Genomic DNA, 22,504 nt, shown 5'->3' with positions numbered 1-22,504 from the left:
TGATGTAATCGAGTCTGGAGTAGAATTTTTTTGGGTTAGAAAAACGTGTAATCACGTTTCTGTGGGTTTAGATGCCGCCAAGTGTCATGTAGGGTGAGTAGTGATAGGTTATTCCAAACCGAGTGTAGAGTAGTGCCCGAAAGTTTAAGGGTTTGGTTGGAACTATCCATTTTTGGGTCTAGTGGAAGGTTAAAGTCCCCCGCCAGTAACAGCAGGCCCTTTTGATACATTAGTATGGAATTAGTAATATGCTGGAAGAAAGAGGCTTGGTTCGTGTTTGGAGTGTAGATGTTTACAAGTGTTATTGGTTTCCCAAATAATAGGCCGTATAAGCCCAAATACCTCCCTTCCTCATTTTGGTCTTTGTGTATAAGTTCAAATGGGATTGATTTGTGTATGAGTATACTAACTCCGTTGATTTTTTTTTTTAGTGTTACTGCTATGAAAATTATTTGGATAATGTGACGAAAAGTATCTAGGTTCACTACCTTATTTGAAATGGGTTTCCTGCAGAAACAGTATGCTGCCATTTTTATGGTGTAGGTCATGGAATGCTTTGGACCTTTTAAAGGGGGAATTTAGGCCCTTGGCATTGATTGTGAGTAAGGTAAACAACTGGTCAGGAGTCTTTTGAGTCATTATGTCAATGTATTATGAAGTGAGTTTGGAAGGTATCTCATTAATAAGTCACGGTCAAGGATACTGTTCAGGTTGTATGTTTTGCATAGAGGTGTTACATGGAATAATAATGCATAATAAAACAAGATAACATCAAACATAGTAATAACAAGTAGAAGATTTTTGAACACAAAATGAACTAACAGATAGTCCCTGCTTTAAATAGCAAGGATTGTGATAGAATATAGAATTCGTAACCTAATGTTACAATTCATATAGATAACTTAGAGTTCCTAAAAGGGGGCTAGTGGAGCCCAAGATTTTGGTAGATAATAAGTCCGTGAAGGCACATTGATAAATCTATCTAAAAAAAAAAATTTTTTAGAAGCCATAGAGCTACAATATTATTAAACACAAAACTAGTAACAATAAATTAGGAACAGGGTCCCTTAGAAATCATGAAAAGGTTAGGGATTAGTGATGTCGCGAACATAAAAATTTGGGTTTGCAAACGGCAAAAGCGAACTTCCACAAATGTTCGCAAACGGGCGAACTGGGCGAACCGCCATAGACTTCAATAGGCAGGCAAATTTTAAAACCCACAGGGACTCTTTCTGGCCACAATAGTGATGGAAAAGTTGTTTCAAGGGGACTAACACCTGGACTGTGGCATGCCGGAGGGGGATCCATGGCAAAACTCCCATGGAAAATTACATAGTTGATGCAGAGTCTGGTTTTAATCCATAAAGGGCATAAATCACCTAACATTCCTAAATTGTTTGGAATAACGTGCTTTAAAACATCAGGTATGATGTTGTATTGATCAGGTAGTGTAAGGGTTACACCCGCTTCACAGTGACAGACGCGCGCACGTGCACGGGAGGAGGCGGGCGCGTGCACGGGGAGGGAGTGGGTGAGAACCGCTACACTACAGAAAAAAATGTTTTTATAAGTGGGAGAAAGGGGTGCAAAATATTTAGTTCTTGGAAATCTAAGTGATCTGGGAGCGGGTGGGGGATTGGTCTTGGGGGGGGGAAGCTACACTACAGAAAAATGAAATTAAAAAAAAAAAAAAAAACATTTTATTTCCAAACTGGGTACTGGCAGACAGCTGCCAGTACCCAATATGGCCCCCAATAAGGCAGAGGGGGAGGGTTAGGAAGCTGTTTTGGGGGGGGATCAGGGAGGTTGGGGGCTAAGGGGGGGATCCTACACAACAGCATATGTAAATATGCTAAAAATATATATATATAAAAAAAAGATAGCTTTTATTTTAGTACTGGCAGACTTTCTGCCAGTACTTAAGATGCGGGGACAATTGTGGGGTGGGGGAGGGAAGAGAGCTCTTTGGGAGGGATCAGGGGGTCTGCTGTGTCACGTGGGAAGCTGATCTCTACACTAAAGCTAAAATTAACCCTGCAAGCTCCCTACAAGCTACCTAATTAACCCCTTCACTGCTGGGCATAATTCATGTGTTGTGCGCAGTTGCATTTAGTGGCCTTCTAACTACCAAAGAGCAAAGCCAAAGCCATATATGTCTGCTATTTCTGAACAAAGGGGATCCCAGAGAAGCATTTAGAACCATTTGTGCCATAATTGCACAAGCTGTTTGTAAATAATTTCAGTGAGAAACCTAAAGTTTGTGAAAAAGTTGACTATTTTTTTTAATTTGATCGCATTTGGCGGTGAAATGGTGGCATGAAATATACCAAAATGGGCCTAGGTCAATACTTGGGGTTGTCTACTACACTACACTAAAGCTAAAATTAACCCTACAAGTTCCCTACAAGCTCCCTAATTAACCCCTGCTCTGCTGAGCATAATACACGTGTGGTGCGCAGCGGCATTCTTATTACCAAAAAGCAATGCCAAAGCCATATATGTCTGCTATTTCTGAAAAAAAGGGGATCCCAGAGAAGCATTTACAACCATTTGTGCCATAATTGCACAAGTTGTTTGTAAATGATTTCAGTGAGAAACCTAAAATTTGGAAAAATTTAACTTTTTTTTTTATTTGATCGCATTTGGCGGTGAAATAGTGGCATGAAATATACCAAGATGGGCCTAGATCAATACTTTGGGTTGTCTACTACACTACACTAAAGCTAAAATTACCCCAAAAACCCCTTCACTGCTGGACATAATACACGTGTGGTGCGCAGTGGCATTTAGCGGCCTTCTAATGATCAAAAAGCAACATCAAAGCCATATATGTCTGCTATTTCTGAAGAAAGGGGATCCCAGAGAAAAATGTACAACCATTTATGCCATAATTGCACAAGCTATTTGTAAATAATTTCAGTGAGAAACCTTAAGTTTGTGAAAAAAATTGTGAAAAAAGTGAACAATGTTTTTTATTTGATAGCATTTGGTGGTGAAATGGTGGCATGAAATATACCAAAATGGGCCTAGATCAATACTTTGGGATGTCTTCTAAAAAAATATATACATGTCAATGGCTATTCAGGAATTCCTGACAGATATCAGTGCTCCAATGTAACTAGCGCTAATTTTGAAAAAAAAAAATGTTTTGGAAATAGCAAAGTGCTACTTGTATTTATGGCCCTATAACTTGCAAAAAAAAGCAAAGAACATGTAAACATTGGGTATTTCTAAACTCAGGACAAAATTTAGAAACTATTTAGCATGGGTGTTTTTTGGTGGTTGTAGATGAGTAACAGATTTTGGGGGTCAAAGTTAGAAAAAGTGTGTTTTTTTCCATTTGTTCCTCATATTTTATAAAAATTTTTTATAGTAAATTATAGGATATGATGAAAATAATGGTATCTTTAGAAAGTCCATTTAATGGTGAGAAAAACGGTATATAATATGTGTGGGTACAGTAAACGAGTAAGAGGAAAATTACAGCTAAACACAAACATCGCAGAAATGTAAAAATAGCCCTGGTCCCAAACGGACAGAAAATGGAAAAGTGCTGTGGTCATTAAGGGGTTAATGTACACTACTGTTACACCAGATATGAGTTGCACTGGTGTGACACTGCAGGAAACTGACTGCTATTATTTCACAGTCAAAAAAGTGTTATTTTTTTTAAATGTATACTACTGTTACACTAGATATGAGTGGTGGCACTGGGCAAGTGGGCACAGTATACGCTGTAAGCCTGACACACACGCTGGCAGGCAGGCAACTGCAATTAGATTACACAGGGAAAAAAAAAAAGCAGACTGATGTTCTAGCCCTAAAAAGGGCTTTTTGGGGTGCTGTCCTTACAGCAGATATCAGATGAGTCCTTCAGGACTGTAGTGGACACTGAATACACTAGCCTAGCTATCGATTTCCCTATTAAATCAGCAGCAGCTACACTGTCCCTCCTCTCACTAAGAATGCAGCTTCCGAATGAATCTAAAATGGATGCTGTCCAGGAGGTGGGAGGGTCTGGGAGGGAGGGTCTGCTGCTGATTGGCTGGAATGTGTCTGCTGACTGTGAGGTACAGGGTCAAAGTTTTACTCAATGATGACGAATAGGGGGCAGATCGAACATCGCATATGTTCGCCCGCCGTGGCGAACGCGAACAAGCTATGTTCGCCGGGAACTATTCGCCGGCGAACTATTCGCAACATCACTATTAGGGATCACAAAAATATTGGATCAATCTCACCCGTTTTCTGAAGCATTTGCTGTAGTACTTTTCTGTCTCTTATGGGTTGCTGTTTGCCATGGTGTTCTTTGAGGTTTGAGAGCTGTATGAGGTAGATTATTCAGCTCTTTGGTAATAGGTGCAGATGTGTGGTTGTGGGTTGGAGGTGCAAGATTCAACTCTTTGAAGAAATCTTCGATATCTCCTGGATCCATGCATGTTTTCATTTGACCTTCCCATATCAGTTGTATATGGCAAGGGAAGCCCCATCTATATGAGATGTTGTGACTTCTTAGCACAGTGGTGAGCGAGGCAAATTCCCTTCTTCTTTGCAAAGTTCTTATGGAAAGGTCAGCGTAGATGGAGAGTGCAGATCCTTGGAAGCGTAGTGGTGAAGAAATTCTGGCTTGCTTCATGATGTTTTCCTTTTGTTGATAATCTTGAAATGTTATGATCACGTCCCTAGGTGGTAGGCCCTCCTTGGGCTTGGGTCTCAGGGCTCTGTGATATCTGTCCATGACAGAAGGTGTTGTAAGTGATGAACCTTTAAGGTCTTTGAACAAATCTTGTAGGTAGGTATGAAGATTTTCTGTAGTGATGGACTCTGGTATGCCTCTTATTTTGATGTTCTGTCGTCTGCTCCTATTTTCAATATCTTCCAGTTTATCTTGGAGTTGGGAAATGACAGTATTCTGAGCTTGTGCATTCTGAATAAGGCCTGCAAGATCTGACTGCTGTGATTCAGATTCTTCTTCAAGAAATTCCACTCTGTCTCCTATCTCGTGCCTCTCTTTACGTAGCTCTGAGATTTCTTCCTTGATACAGGATTTCACCTGGGAAATGAGAGTTGTAAAATCTTGCTTAGACGGAAGAGTCTCTAGAAAAGCTTGTGTGATTTGCATAGACTCTGGAGCTCTGGCTACCGTAGCAGTCTGGAGTTGTGGTACTTCATCCGCAGAGTCCATGGTCTCCGGAGATGAGTCTGGGTTTTCAAGTGGTTTGAAGAATTTATTCATAGAGGCTGTAATACTGGGATGACTTTTGCTCACCTTATCCTGCTTTGCTTGCCTCTTTGGAGACATTTCTGTGCTGCAGAATTTTGATTCATCTGTATAACTGGGGCACTTTCATGTTAGTGCTTAGTAAAGTGATTTGAAGCAGGAAAAAATTTAGAAAAAGCAATGTTCATAACTTGAGCAATCCTGCAATAAGCGGTAGAAAACTGCCAAAATAACCCACAGCCAGGATTAATGTAATATGTAGGCCTAGAGGGGAATAGGTCACTTCATGTGGATGTAAGTAGTTGCTGCTTGTTGTTCTCAGATGAAGGATGTATAAAAGTGCAGCATGATATGTGTTTTGTGGTTATATTATATTTTTTAGCAGGCTTCTTTGTCATGGTAGTATACAGCTCTAGTTAATCCTCACAGAGATGAGAATCTTGTATGGGCCTCATGTGGGTGATGTGTGAGGTACTTTAAAATACATATGTCATGCTAGTTAACCTCCTGTAAATATATATATATTAATACAAGCTTAATGTCATTATGATTCTGCTGAACCGAATTGATTTGATTACCTCCTCAGATGATTCCTCATGGTAAGAGCTGATCTTAGAGAGGCCGGAGTGGACCGGTATAGGCCTCAAGATAGCCTGAAATCAGTAGAATGTAAAGCTGGTAATCCGGTCAGGAAAAAGCAGATTCAGTTACCCTGAGGAGCTGTAGTGACCCTAAGAGGCATAAAGAAAATGACCCAGTCCTTGTCCTCCTGTTTGCAGCATTTTTGTGTTAGGCCCAAAATGAAGCCGGGGGCTGTAGTAGATGGCTGAGGCTGAATCCGGACCGGAAGTCTTTTTCAAGTCGAATAAAGTGTGAGGATTGATCTTCAAGTGCTAGCATCCATAGCTAAAGTACATTTCTTGTACCTTGTACACAGTTTTAGGAGTTTAATCTGGGGCTGCCTCAGGAGCTCACTCAAAGTGCAGCCATTCACCTCGATGGCTGGCTCCGCCCCCTTTATTAGTACTTTTAATGAACAATGGGGAAGTGTGGCTTCCATTCTAAGAAGACATTGGCACATTTTAACTCTAGATAAATCAATAGAGAAAATGGTTGGGGTGAGACCAAACCTTACACCTAGGCGAGCACCTAATCTAAAGGACAGACTGGTAAGCAGTCTGTTCAAAGACTCAGATAGCCAAATATAGCTTAATAAATACAAGAGATGGCAATTTCAGATGCACAAAATGCTCCGTCTGTAATAATCTGTTAAGGGGTAATATGTTCTGTGACACTACAGGAAAAATACATAGAGTAAGAGGACATATAACATGTAAGACAGAAGGGGTTGCATATATGCTTCAGTGCAATTGCCCCCAATATTTTATAGGAAAAACCTATTGTGAGTTAAGAGATAGGATAAAGGAACATAAAAGGGACATAAAATATAAATACATAAAAACAAGCAGTGTAGCTAGACACTTTTATTTCCATATATAAACATAGAATTTGACGGTAGATAAGAACCAAAAAGGCCAATCAAGCCTACCCATATTACATGTTACTTTTTCCTTAGGATAGCCTTATGCATGTCCCATGCATTTTTAAATTCCTTTACACTCTTTGTGTTTACCACCTCAAATGGAAGTTCATTCCATGAATCCACCACCCTTTCTGTAAAAAAATGCTTCCTCAAATTTCTCCTGAATCTGCTACCCTCTAACTTTAGATTGTGACCCCTTGTTTTGGCATTTATTTTTTTGTGAAAAATGCTTCTATTTTATTAAGTCCCTTCATATATTTAAAGGTTTCTATCATGTCACCTCTTTCCCTTTTGTCCTCTAAACTATACATATTTAGATCATAGAGTCTTTCTTTGTACGTTTTATATTTTAGACCATGTACCATTTAGTAGCCCTCCTTTGGACAGCGTCTCGTTTATTTATATCTTTCTGAAGATATTTTCTCCAGAACTGTACACAGTATTCCATATTTGGTCTAACTAATGATCTGTAAAGTGGCATAAGAACCTTTTTATTTCTGCTACTTATACCTTTTCCAATGCAACCAAGCATTTGACTGGCCTTGCTGGCTGCACTGCTGCATTGTGTACCAAATTTTAAATCATCTGAAATAATAATTCCCAAGTCCCTTTCTACTTTAATTACATTCAGTAATGTACCATTGAGACTATAATTGGCCTTTGGGGTTTTGGATCCTATATGCATAATTTTGCTCTTGGTAATATTAAATTTCAGATCCCATTTATTTGACCAGTCTTCTAGTTTATCAATATCACAGTTCATTTGATCGACTCCTCCTGGAACATCTACCTTGTTACAAAGAGGTGGTAACCTGGATAAACTATTATTACAAAAGGAATGCAAGTGGATATTCAACTTAGGTTCTCTAAAACCGAATGGAATGAATGAGGAACAGAATGTTGCTCCTTTTTTAAAGTGCTAATAAATAATTTCTTCCTTGCAAATATCTTAATATATACTAAGAATAAAGTATATTATTGTGACCACATTGAATAGTTTGTAATAAATACTCCAAAGAATTTATTAAAAGTTGGCGAAATAGATTGTATTTTGTTCTGCCATCACACAGTGTTATCATATGTCAAATTGGTTGATTGTTAAAATAACAATTGGTAAAAACTGGGATAAGCCACATATAGCCACAAGCTGTATAATGTATATCATTTTGTACATAGAATATTTCTTTGAAATCACCTGGGAAAAGAAGACGGAGTCTCACTGATCAAAAAGGGCATCGCTCTGTAGTGACGCTATCAGACGTAGCCCGAAGAAGCCCCGTGCCATTAGGGGTGAAACGTACGTAGCAAGGCAGTTACACTTCTCCAGGGTGGTGGATTGAAAACCAGGTACGCTGGGCTGGAATAGCGGCAAGCGTACCTGGTAGCAATTTGATAACTAGCAAAAGTTGTCAGATAGTGACGAATTTGCTTTCGGAACATCTGTAATGATGTAAGCATCGATCTGTGTCGGACTGAAACCGGCAAATCGTATGTTACGTCACAAAATTCAACTTTTGCCAGTCTATAAGCTTTGGTAAATGAAGCGAATCAGGCTCACCACTATTATGCTGCGGAATTCCAGCGTATTTGCGGTTGACGGCTTGATAAGTAGGCCTCAATGAATAGATTTGAATAAAACCCCAGACCCTGTTCCTGAAACGGAACTGGTATGATTACCCCTGAAAGCTCCAGGTCTGAAACACACTTCAGAAAAGCCTGAGCCTTTACTGGATTTGCTGGGATGCCTGAGAGAAAAAAATCTTCTCACAGGAGGTCTTACTCTGAATCCTATTCGGTACCCTTGAGAGACAATACTCTGAATCCTTTGATTTTGGACAGAATCTGCCCAAATATTTTGGAAGAATCTTAATCTGCCCCCTACAAGCTGAGCTGGAATGAGGGCCGCACCTTCATGCAGACTTGGGGGCTGGCTTTTGTTTCTTAAACGGTTTTGATTTACTCCAACTTGAAGTAGATTTCCAATTGGAACCAGATTCTTTGGGGAAAGAATTAGGTTTATGTTCCTTATGTTGTCGAAAGGAACGAAAATAGTTAGAAGCTTTAGATTTACCCTTAGGTCTCTTATCCTGAGGCAAAAAACTCCCTTCCCCCCAGTGACAGTTGAAATAATCGAATCCAACTGAGAACCAAATAACTTATTACCTTGGAAAGAAAGAGAATGTGATCTAGACTTAGATACCATGTCAGCATCCTGGCAAAGGATACGATTTTTTAAACCTTGAAGAAGAAATAAAAGTAGTACCAGGCCTATTCCATTCCTTAGAAATCATATCAGAAATAGCATCAGGAACTGGAAAAACCTCTAGAGTAACCACAGGAGGTTTATAAACAGAATTTAAACATTTACTAGTTTTAATATCAAGTGGACTAATTTCCTCAATATCCAATGTAATCAACACTTCTTTTAACAAGGAATAAATATGCTCCATTTTAAATAAATAAGTAGATTTGTCTGTGTCAATATCTGAGGAAGGATCTTCTAAATCAGATAGATCCTCATCAGAAGAGGATAATTCAGTATGTTGTCGGTCATTAAAAATGTCATCAACTTTATGAGAAGTTTTAAAAGACCTTTACGTTTATTAGAAGGCAGGATGGCAGACAAAGCCTTCTGAATCGCATCAGCAATAAAATATTTTATATTCACAGGTATATCATGTACATTAGATGTTTAAGGAACAACAGGCATTGTACTATTACTGATGGACACATTCTCTGCATGTAAAAGCTTATCATGACAACTATTACATACCACAGCTGGAGATATAGGCCTCTAGTTATGAAAGTCTGGCGGACCTGATCCGCCAGTGCGGATCAGGTCCACCAGACTCCGCTGAATACGGCGAGCAATACGCTCGCCGTATTCATCATTGCACCAGCAGCTCACAAGAGCTGCTGGTGCAACGCTGCCCCCTGCAGACTCGCGGCCAATAGGCCACCAGCATGGGGCTGTTAATCAACCCGATCATACTCGATCGGGTTGTATTGTTGCGATGTCTGTCTGCCTGCTCAGAGCAGGTGGGCAGGTTATGGAGCAGCAGTCTTTGTGACCGCTGCTTCATAACTACTGTTTATGGCGAGCCTTATGACTCGCCAGAAACACGGGGCATCAAGCTCCATACGGAGCTTGATACATATGCCCCATAATCTCCGGAAATTTACAACAAATGCACTTAGCTTTGGTAGAAGTGTTATCAGGCAGCAGGGTTCCAACAGTGTTTCTGAGACAGGATCAGATTGAGACATCTTGCAAATGTAAGAGAAAAAACAACATATAAAGCAAAATTATCAATTTCCTTATATGGCAGTTTCAGGAATGGGAAAAAAATGCAAACAGCATAGCCCTCTGACATAGAAAAGGGCAAGAAGCATATAGAATTTGTGATTGAGTTTGTGCGCAAGTTGAGTGGGCTTCTATGGGGGAATATTTGAACTTGCACACAATATTCTAAGTTAGTTTTTTTGCTATTGTCTGGTTAGCACAATAGTGTAAAACAGTATACTTTCAATTTATAACATAAGCGCAACCCAAAGAGCACAAAAATCTTACTTATAGAGCAGTTACTGTTTGAGCTGGAGCGTTAAATAACATAGAGGTAGGTATGTAGCGCTACATAGAGGTAGGTATGTAACGCTACATAGAGGTAGGTATGTAATGCTACATAGAGTTAGGTATGTAATGCTACATAGAGGTAGGTATGTAACGCTATAAATAGGTAGGTATGTAACGCTACATAGAGGTAGGTATGTAACGTTACATAGAGGTAGGTAGGTAACGCTACATAGAGGTAAGTATGTAACACTACATAGAGGTAGGTATGTAACGCTACATAGAGGTAGGTATGTAATGCTACATAGAGGTAGGTATGTAAGGCTACATAGAGGTAGGTATGTAACGCTACATAGAGGTATGTAACGCTACATAGAGGTAGGTATGTAATGCTACATAGAGGTAGGTATGTAACACTACATAGAGGTAGGTATGTAACGCTACATAGAGGTAGGTATGTAACGCTACATAGAGGTAGGTATGTAACACTACATAGAGGTATGTAACGCTACATAGAGGTAGGTATGTAATGCTACATAGAGGTAGGTATGTAACACTACATAGAGGTATGTAACGCTACATAGAGGTAGGTATGTAACGCTACATAGAGGTAGGTATGTAACACTACATAGAGGTAGGTATGTAATGCTACATAGAGGTAGGTATGTAACACTACATAGAGGTATGTAACGCTACATAGAGGTAGGTATGTAACGCTACATAGAGGTAGGTATGTAACACTACATAGAGGTAGGTATGTAACGCTACATAGAGGTAGGTATGTAATGCTACATAGAGGTAGGTATGTAACGCTACATAGAGGTAGGTATGTAACGCTAAATAGAGGTAGGTATGTAACGCTACATAGAGGTAGGTATGTAATGCTACATAGAGGTAAGCATATAAAGCTACATAGAGGTAGGTATGTAACACTACATAGAGTTAGGTATGTAATGCTACATAGAGGTAGGTATGTAACGCTACATAAAGGTAAGCATGTAACGTTACAGGTGAACATTTTCACTTGTTGCAAAGAAACATTTACATTTGTTTAATGAAAACTAATGTAAATGTTCAACAAAATCAGCATTTGTTTAGTTTAAAAAAATAATAATACGGAATTGGCTGAGGAATATTCAAAAAACTAAACTTAATGAATATTCAATCTGAAATATTTGGCTGAACCAAATGTTTCACCCGTGCACATGTCTAAAAATAAATATAACATATGGTGATCATATACAACAGACAGGTAATGATACTCAGGTGAGGCAGTCTTGTAAGTACCTAAAGCCCATAACACACACTATTAATATTACTAAGAAGATTTTGTTTTATTCTTTTGTTTTATATGGTCAAATATTCACCCTCATCGCTACAATTTATCTCCATTAGGGAAATAATTTATATCAAATCATATTCAACATTCTTTTTAACTTTTATATTTTTCTATAGAGCTTCATATGGACTCTACAATCATTCTGGAATTATTTTTCAACTATTGTAAGTTTTTAGTTTTACTTTTGATTTATCTGCTTATTCATATATATCCCAGGGCCCTTGGTGAGATTATTACTAGTCATTAAATGCAATTCATATTATTATATCAATCAGTTACAAAGTATAGAACTAACCAAATAGACAAGTTTGTAACACATTGGCAATGCATTTGCTTATGCACCTGCAACCTGTTTTGTATTTTACCAAACCAACCGGTCTATCACAAAACCTTTTAAAAACATATCTAATGTTTTTTCAACAGAAACCACCATTATAGTTTATGGGGTGGGTTGTAGAAAAATCTTTTGATAAGTTTCTCTAAAGGATTGTGTTTAACCCCCAAATATGTAAAAACCTTTTTGTCCCAAACATCTTTCTTGTAGACCCTCAGTAATCTGCATTTAGATGTCTTAAAAGGTTTTGTAGAAAATACCTCAATATTTTTCTGAAGGTAATGCCTATATGCAGTCAGAAAATCTTTTTACTTTATACATGTTTTATTGTTGAATGTATTACAAATTTGGCAGATATAAAATTCATCAATAGTATAAAAGGGCATAAAGTGCATAAAGTTACAACATCATAATACATTTATGAAACATTAGTTAAGCATGTTCAAAATTGACTTTCACCATATTCACTATGTCCTTAGTAAGAATATGTCAAATCACAGAGTTTAATTCACATCTTAAACCTAATTTGAACTAAATATGGCATTAGATAAGGCATTACACTGTTCACCCCAGCCAATACAGGGCTTTATTCAGAATTTATTCACCTGTGGACTCGAGAACATATACAGATTATGTGGGGTAATCGTGGCCCACCTAGGCCTTTATATAAGGGACGAGTGGGACCAAGATTCTATTTTTTACATAAGGTTCTAAAATGTTAATAAGATCTCCTCATTTTTTATAAAGTCATTAATTCTTGCTTCTTTTTCATACAATACATCAAATATTTCTATATTCATTTGGTCTAAAAGGGCCATCTGAAGTTCCTGCATACTAGGTCCTCGTTTTAAAAGCCATCTTTTCATTTTACATTTTCTTGCCATCAGAATTATCATTGTCATCAATCTAGTATTTTCCCGTTTAAATTGTCTTTAAACACCCTTGAAGCCCAGAAACCAACCTTTGCCAAAAAATTTATAATTTGTGGGCATTCCCAAAGAAGATGTTTTAAATTAGGGCCATATAGGTTACATTTAATACATCTTCTTTCACAATTGGACCACCTTGCAGCTAATTTAGGTGTTACATAAAATTTACAAAGTAATTTATAATTAAACTTGACTACAGGACATATTGTAATCCAGCTACTTTATTAATAACATAAAACACCAAAATCACAGATACTCATTACAGGAAAAATGTGTTCATACCTCATCTGTTTTGGTTTTGAGTAATGTGGCTTTTGCAGAAAGTCATCGGATATTTTTCTACAGGTATCTGGTAAACATACTGTGGGCATCTTCTCGAGGGATGACCAGTCTAATTATAAATGGCTTCTGGACATATTGCAATCCCGATACTTTAGCAATAATGTGAATAAAGTGAGACCTGTCTACATTTTCAACAATAGACGGCACAAGTTTGAAGAAGAGGTCTCTAATTGTACATTTGCTGTTCTGTACCATACAAAGAACCAAGGAAGAGTCAATATCATAGGTGTACCTGATTCCCTGTATGACCATGAGCTGAAATATCTGTCTGCTACTCTTGGTGAGGAAAACTGTTCAACAGCTTTAAAGGGATGTGAAACCCAAAATATGTATTAGCAAATGTACTTTGTTCCCATAGTATTGCTTGCTTTAAAGATACATAGGTCAGTGTCTGTAGCGCTACATGGCAGGAAATAGTGCTCTTGTAAAACTGCTGCCATATTGTGCACACTGCTGCCTGACATGTGCATAATCATGAGCTTACATACTTGTTTTTCAACAGAAGATTCCAAGAGAATAAAGAAAATGTGATAATATAAGTAAATTAAAAAGCTGTTTAAAATTGTATGCTGTAACTGAACCATAAAAGGAAAAGCTTGGGTTTCATATACCTTTAAAGGGACAGGAAACCCCAAAAAATGTCTTTCATAATTTGGATAGAACATACTATTGTAAACAACTTTCAAATTTACTTTTATTATCAAAATGTGCTTCATTCTTTTGTTATCCTTTGCTGATGGAGCAGCATTGCACTACTGGCAGCTAGCTGAATGCATCTAGTTAGCAAATCACAAGAGACAAATGTGTGCAGGCACCAATTAGCATCAGCTCCCACTTGTGTAGGATATGTGCGTATTCTTTTTCCACAAGGGATACCAAGAGAACGAAGCACATTTGAAAATAGAAGTGAATTTAAAAGTATCTTAAAATGACACGCTCTAGCTGAATCATGCAAATTTATTTTTGACTTTCCTATCCCTTTAAGTAAACTGAGGTTTAAGAAAAAGCTATGAAAATATACAGCATTGCTACTGTTACATTTTATTTGCAACATCATTTTAACAACATATTTGCACATAAAGGGCTAGATTACAAGTGGCACGCAGATTACAAGTGGCACGCAGATTACAAATGGCACGCAGATTACAAGTGGCACGCAGATTACAAGTGGCACGCAGATTACAAGTGGCACGCAAATTACAAATGGCACACAGATTACAAGTGGCACGCAGATTACAAGTGGCACGCAGATTACAAGTGGCATGCAGATTACAAATGGCACACAGATTACAAGTGGCACGCAGATTACAAGTGGCACGCAGATTACAAGTGGCACGCAAATTACAAATGGCACACAGATTACAAGTGGCACGCAGATTACAAGTGGCACGCAGATTACAAGTGGTGTGCTAATGTTAGCCCACCTGCAATATTAAAACATCATGCCCGCAGTAATTGGCACACATATTTATATACACATGTACACACACATATATATATATATATATATATATATATATATATATATATATATATATACTTTAGAGCCCTTGTCACTCAAGTACCTGAAAATAAGAAAAATAATTTTTCATACATTTTAATATTTAATAATGTTTTTTATTTTGTATGTACTGTGAAAATGTACATTCCAATATTCTTCAAATAGGGAAAAATGTTCTATGGGGCATATTTATCACGCTCCGTATGGAGCTTGAAGCCCCATGTTTCTGGTGAGGCTTCAGGCTTGCCAGAAACACCAGTTATGAAGCAGCGGTCTAAAGACAGCTGCTCCATAACCTGTCCGCCTGCTCTGAGGCAGCAGACAGACATCGCCGGAAATCTACCCAATCCAATACGATCGGGTTGATTGACACCCCCTGTGATTGGCCGCAAATCTGCAGGGGGCAGCATTGCACCAGCAGTTCACCAGAACTGCTGGAGCAATGATAACATTTATCGGTGTTCAGCGGACATGATCCACAATATCGGATCATGTCCGCTCGCACATTAATAATTAGGCCCCTATGCATTTTTAAATATATATTCCTATATATATCCGTATATACCGTTATATATTCACATATATATATATATATATATATATATATATATATAGTATCTCACAAAAGTGCGTACACCCCTCACATTTTTGTAAATATTTTATTATATCTTTTCATGTGACAACACTGAAGAAATGACACTTTGCTACAATGTTAAGTAGTGAGTGTACAGCCTGTATAACAGTGTAAATTTGCTGTACCCTCAAAATAACTCAACACACAGCCATTAATGTCTAAACCGTTGGCAACAAAAGTGAGTACACCCCTAAGTGAAAATGTCCAAATTGGGCCCAAAGTGTCAATATGTTGTGTGGCCACCATTATTTTCCAGCACTGCCTTAACCCTCTTGGGCATAGAGTTCATCAGAGCTTAACAGGTTGCCACTGGAGTCCTCTTCCACTCCTCCATGACGACATCACGGAGCTGGTCGATGTTAGAGATCTTGCGTTCCCGCACCTTCCGTTTGAGGATGTCCCACAAATGCTCAATAGGGTTTAGGTCTGGAGACATGCTTGGCCAGTCCATCACCTTTACCTTCAGCTCTTTTAGCAAGGCAGTGGTCATCTTTGAGGTGTGTTTGGGGTCGTTATCATGTTGGAATACTGCCCTGTAGCCCAGTCTCCGAAGGGAGGGGATCATGTTCTGCTTCAGTATGTCTCAATACATGTTGGCATTCATGGTTCCCTCAATGAACTGTAACTCCCCAGTGCTGGCAGCACTCATGCAGGCCCAGACCATGACACCCCCACCACCATATTTGACTGTAGGCAAGACACACTTGTCTTTGTACCACACACGCTTCACCCCATCTGAAACAAATAAGTTTATCTTGGTCTCATCGGACCACAAGACATGGTTCCAGTAATCCATGTCCTTAGTCTTCTTGTCTTCAGCAAACTGTTTGCAGGGTTTCTTGTGCATCATCTTTAGAAGAGGCTACCTTCTGGGATGACAGCCATGCAGACTAATTTGATGCAGTGTGCGGCGTATGGTCTGTGCACTGACAGGTTGACCCCCCACCCCTTCAACCTCTGCAGCATTGCTGGCAGCACTCATATGCCTATTTCCCAAAGACAACCACTGGATATGACATTGAGCATGTGCACTCAACTTCTTTGGTCGACCATGGCAAGACCTGTTCTGAGTTGAACCTGTCCTGTGCAGCTCAGTTTCAGGGTCTTGGCAATCTTCTTATAGCCTAGGCCATCATGATGTATAGTAACAATTGTTTTTTTTCAGATCTTCAGAGAGTTCTTTGCCATGAGGTGCCATGTTGAACTTCCAGTGACCAGTATGAGAGAGTGTGAGAGCGATAACACCAAATTTAACACACCTGCTCCCCATTCACACCTAAGACCTTGTAACACTAATGAGTCACATGAGACCGGGGAGGAAAAATGGCTAATTGGGCCCAATTTGGACATTTCCACTTAGGGGTGTACTCACTTTTGTTGCCAACGGTTTAGACATTAATGGCTGTTTGTTGAGTTATTTTGAGGTGAAAGCAAATTTACACTGTTATACAGGCTGTACACTCACTACTTTACATTGTAGCAAAGCGTCATTTCTTCAGTGTTGTCACATTACATACAGTATATATATATATATATATATATATATATATATATATATATATATATCCGCACTCACTGGTCTTAAATGAAAAAAACTTTATAGTTTTTTTGAGTGCGGATATTTTGTTTTAGTGAATTGAATCTATATTTCCTGACACCCTGGCAGTTGTATATGCAAGGTGAGAGTTCAAATCCATGTTTAAAAAACATTTTATATATATATATATATATATATATATATATATATATATATATATATATATATATATATATATATATATATATATATATGTTCAAGATAAAGCGCACTCTTACTCAGACATACATCAGCCAGGGTGCCAACAGTTTAATGCAGCAAATTGAAGGAGGCACTCACTGGTCTTTTTCAGAATCCTGGTTTTAATCCGTGTGACATTTCGGGGACACACTGAAAAAGGGGAGTCACACGGATTATAACCACAATTCTGAAAAAGATTAGTGAGTGCCTCCTTCAATTTGATATTATACAATCTGTCCAGTGCCGAAATACCAGGCAATTCCTCTCTGAACAAGGAACACAGCAACCCCAGACAATATATTTAAAAATAAAAAGACTATTTTCTTCTATGTGAAGAACATCGGAATGTAAATTATTCATAACTACCTTTGTGTTACGCAGTAGGTTTATCTCCTGTTAGTTTTTTTTTCAGTTTGCGCTCTCCATTGAATTATATGGTGAGAAGAAGTTTGTGTGCTCAACATATCCGATTCAACTTGTAATACTTACTTTTAGCGGTATTAGTGCTCGAGTGGGGTCGCTAAATACTGCTCCACTTGTAATCTAGCCTAAATTTGTCAAAATTAAGTTTTTAGATTTCATAAAAAGGTAACTAAGAAATTACATTATCACATTACATTATAGACCTGATACCAATCAATGACATTGTAAGAAAGTGGATTGTCCCCTTTACAATATAAACAAAACTGTCATTAATTGGTATCAGTTAGCACATTTTATTAGTACTATAACTCTATTATTTTTATGTTAATGACATGAGAAGAACATATTATGATTGAGTTTCTGTTTATCTAAAGGAGCAGCAAATGTATTTGTCGTAATTGATGACTTGGAGGAGAGTGGTCCTGAGGAGAAAAACAGGATTCTTAATGCACAAACTAAAATTAGTGATATGGCTCATGACCTGTTCCTATTTAATGAAGAGGAGAAGTTATTGCTACTAAACCAGTCACCCCATGAGAGTTGTTTGCCAGAGAAGCTTCAGCGGATGAGAGACATCATGAGTACAGGTATCTTGCTGCTTGCTAGGGTCTAGAAGCTATTGAAGTGGTTGAACTGCTGTGTGTTATATCCTACACTGTTTGTAGTTTTGGTTGATTTACTTCTGAATGGGTTTCATTCCCATTAATAGTTCTTGTGACATTTTTTTCTTGCTTATGTGTTCTTGCTATAAAACTCAATGGGCTCCATTAATTAAGCAGCGGATGCTGCTTCGGAGACCTATCGTTTCAGGCTCGTCTGAAATAGAAGTTAAGAAGCAGTGGTCATAAGACTGCTGCTCCATAACCTGTCCACCACCTTACTATCGGGATGATTGACAGCCCCTGCTAGAGGCCAGTGAGCAGGGGGCGGCATTGCACAAGCATTTCACCAGCATTGCTTGTGCAATGATAAATGCAGTCTACATCCAAAGTAACAAGAAATCCAAGGTAAGAACTACATATGTAGATTTCTTTAAGACATTGTTAATAGGTGTCAGGAACTTATGCTCTGGTGTATACGCCTTTAAACCTGCTCTACAAAATCCTGCACCTCCAACAGACACCTGCCAATTAATGTTTAGTTGTGAAGCGAATACGTTCCTGGAACAAGCTCATTCTAAACCTCCTATCTTCTCCTGTACTGAATTACTTCCACGAAGATTTACCTCTTGCCTACAGCTTTATACCTACTGAAGGATTTAGTTCTACTTGCCTCTGAGGATTTGTTACCTTTAGCTCGATTTGATCTTTACTGAGCTATTACTAAGCAAGCTGTTTCCTGTGCACACGCTGATTTAAGCCTATATTGCTCGCAAGCAAGGATTCCTGCTCTCTCCTTCAACAAACTATTGCTAAGGACGCTAAGGTACAAGTCACTAGACATACTACAGCTGAGAACCCTGCGGTTTAACCGCTGTGTACATAAAAGTCTCCGGTTGCTCAAACTTTCAGTCTCAGGCTATCAGCAAATCTGCGCACCTGATTGGTGCTCCTGCTCACGCCCACATCAGCGCGTCACAGCGGTTCATACGGAGCTGCAGTCAGCCACTGTTCCTGCATCTGTCTCCTCAAACTACGTGCTAGCAACTACCAAACAAGTTGAGCTTTTACTTTACACCTCCAATCCAAGGAGGAATTGCTAGCTTGTCACCTATACAATTTTGCATATTCAGGATCAGCTAAAGGCATTTTCTCACATATATCTGACCTACTCAGCTGTTCCACTGTGCTCCCTTTACAGGACGTGAAAATAGTATCTCTCCTGTAACAAGGAAATCAGGTCATAACCTGAAGGATTGTGAATAACCAGTTAAGTCCAGGATATAGGCTCTAGATACAGTCTGCAGTTGTGATCCACATCCATAGTTAACCGCTATCTGACATATTAATTGGCCCTATTATGGATCCAGCGGACTTGCCAAATGTAGTATACAATCTATCACAAAGGGTTGGGGATCAACTTTCACAGGGGTTAAGAGAGCTCCAGTTACAAAATGACAGCCTCAGGGCTATAATTAAGGATAACACCCCAGAACCTCAGATTTGCTTGCCTGAAATATTCTCTGGGGATAGAAAAGTATTTAGACAATTCAGAAATGCCTGCTACCTGCTTTTTCAGATGAGATCCAAGACCTATCACACAAAGAGGCTTAAGGTTATGACTGTCATATCTTTCCTATCTGGAGAACCCAGAGTATGGGCTGATTCTTTCTTTGAAAATAATGACCCCATACTGGGATCACTTACTGATATCTTTACAAAAATGAGTTTGTTATATGAAGACACCCCGAAACAACTGACCACTGAGGCCAAGATGCGCTCTCTGAAACAGGACAGGCACCCAGTCGAGGAATACCTGTCCGAATTCAAGTTGTATATTAAGGATTCAGAATGGAGTGATATCGCCCTCCGTAACCAATACTGTTTAGGGTTGTCAGACCCCCTCAAAGATGAACTAGCAAGAATTGAACTCCTGAGGTCCCTGGAAGGGATAATGAGCCTCTCAATCCAGATAGACAGAAGGCTTAGAGAGAGAAGGGCTGAACGCCAGCAGCCTGAAGGCAACCAAAGATATTTCACTGCACCACCCACAGGAAAGGATACTGCTGTTCCCATGGAGATTGGGTTTACCAAAGGCCCACTGCAGCCCGAAGAAAGATTTTGTCGAAAACAAAAGAACCTATGCATGTACTGTGCATCACCAACTCATGCAGTGAAGGACTGCCCACTACTCCAACATCAGAAAAGAAGTAAGATATATGACACAAAGAATTGTTTCACTAATAAAGTTACTAACATAGCTTACTGTACCATGTCTCTCTCCTTGCAGTGGGATCATCTAGCACTACAAGCTGAAGCCATCGTAGACTCTGGAGCCTATTCCAACTTCCTTGATTTGTCACTTGTAAAGAAAAATAAAATCCCACTTCAAGTAAAAGCAATGCCTGTGTCGATTCGAGTTATTTATGGTTCCTATGTAAACTCTGGTCCTATTACTCACCACACCATCCCACTCAAGGTCACTATGGGTACAGGTCATATAGAATACATCTCCTTTGATGTCATACCCTCGCCATTATATCCTATTGTTCTAGGTTTGTCATGGCTTCAATTACACCAACCTTATATACATTGGCAGACTTTTCAAGTGGATTTTAATTCACCCTATTGTCTCAACTCGTGTTATCCACATCAGAAGCTGTTACAGGTAACCAAGGTAACTGTACCTAAAGAGTACCATGATTTCCTAGACGTCTTCGATAAGAAACAAGCCGAATCAATACCCCCACATCGTATATACGACTGTTCCATAGAATTGATACCTGACTCCAGTATACCTTATGGACATGTATATCCCCTGTCACAACCAGAACTGGAACACCTGAAAGCATACCTGGAGAAAAACTTGAAGAATGGGTTCATCAGGCCTTCAACTTCACCAGCAGGATCTGGTATCTTCTTTGTGAAGAACAAGGACAACTCCCTACGTCCCATTATCGATTACCGCAAACTTAACAAGAGAACAAAGAAAAATAGATATCCCTTACCTCTTATACCCAAATTAGTTGAACGTCTCAGCCAAGCAACCATCTATACCAAACTGGACCTTAGAGGAGCATACAACCTGGTCAGGATCAGAGAGGGGGATGAATGGCTCACAGCGTTCAGGACTCGCTATGGTCTATATGAGTACACTGTGATGCCATTTGGGCTCTGCAATGCCCCTGCCACGTTCCAATACTTCATTAACAACATCTTCAGAGATCTATTGGACGTGTGCCTGGCAATTTATCTTGACAATATCCTAATATACTCGGACAATATAGAAGACCATAAGAAACATGTACGTTGGGTCCTTGGAAGATTAAGGACTCACCAGCTTTATGCGAAACCAGAGAAGTGTACCTTTCATACAAAAGAAATAACCTTCCTTGGATACAATATTTCCTCCTCTGGTGTCAAAATGGAAGAAGGAAAAATAGAAGCTATAAAAAGATGGCCAATACCTACCTGTAAAAAAGATGTGCAGCGGTTTCTCGGGTAAGTTCATAAAAGGTTTTTCCAACATTGCCAGACCCCTAAGTAGACTTACTGGAACTCAGGGACACTTCTCTTGGACTCCAGAGGCACAAAAGGCTTTCGATTATCTAAAGGAATCTTTTACAGTAGCCCCCATCCTACAGTTTCCTGATTCAGATCTACAGTTTATCCTAGATTTGGATGCATCCGAGTATGCTTTGGGGGCTATTCTCTCGCAACGTAAGTCTCCTACCGAACCCATACATCCTGTAGCCTATTACTCCAGATTGATGACACCTCCTGAAAGGAACTACCCAATCGGAGAGAAGGAACTACTTGTAATCAAAGCCTCCCTTGAACACTGGAAACATTTACTCGAAGGGACTACATTGCTGATACTAATATATACCTCCCACATTGAGGGATACCATACTCCAAAACCACCATGATTCACCTTTAGCTGGCCATCCAGGTGTCCACAAAACTACTGATTTAATTAAAAGGAACTATTGGTGGCCGAAGATGCACCAATCTGTCGAGGATTACATCAAGGCTTGCCATATTTGCGCTACCTCAAAATCTGAGAAATTCCCGACCTTATGGTTTGCTAAAACCTCTCCCAGTACCAGAAAGACCGTGGCACACAGTAGGAATGGATTTCATAGTCGACCTTCCCCCATCCAACAACTGTAACACCATCATGGTATTCATGGACCTTCTCACCAAAATGGCTCACATCATTCCTTATAAAAAAACTACCTACATCCTCGGAAACAGCAGCCTTATTCTTAACTCATATAGTTCGTCTACA

At 39.1% G+C, this 22,504-nt stretch overlaps 1 protein-coding gene across 2 annotated transcripts in view; it reads left to right on the top strand.

The window, feature by feature from the left end:
• Positions 1 to 22,504, top strand: part of LOC128642111 (uncharacterized) — a 167,134-nt gene that overhangs the window by 47,590 nt on the left and 97,040 nt on the right. For both annotated transcript variants that reach the window (XM_053694778.1, XM_053694777.1), the window contains exons 5-7: positions 11,791 to 11,838; positions 13,283 to 13,559; positions 17,989 to 18,201. In XM_053694778.1, coding sequence (XP_053550753.1) covers positions 11,791 to 11,838; positions 13,283 to 13,559; positions 17,989 to 18,201 — 538 coding nt within the window. The remainder of the gene's footprint in view (positions 1 to 11,790; positions 11,839 to 13,282; positions 13,560 to 17,988; positions 18,202 to 22,504) is intronic.

This window comes from Bombina bombina, chromosome 11 (genome assembly GCF_027579735.1).
Source record: "Bombina bombina isolate aBomBom1 chromosome 11, aBomBom1.pri, whole genome shotgun sequence".
Lineage (NCBI taxonomy): Eukaryota > Metazoa > Chordata > Amphibia > Anura > Bombinatoridae > Bombina > Bombina bombina.
The sequence above is the reverse complement of the archived record's forward strand: the minus strand, read 5'-3'. Positions and strand labels throughout refer to the sequence as shown.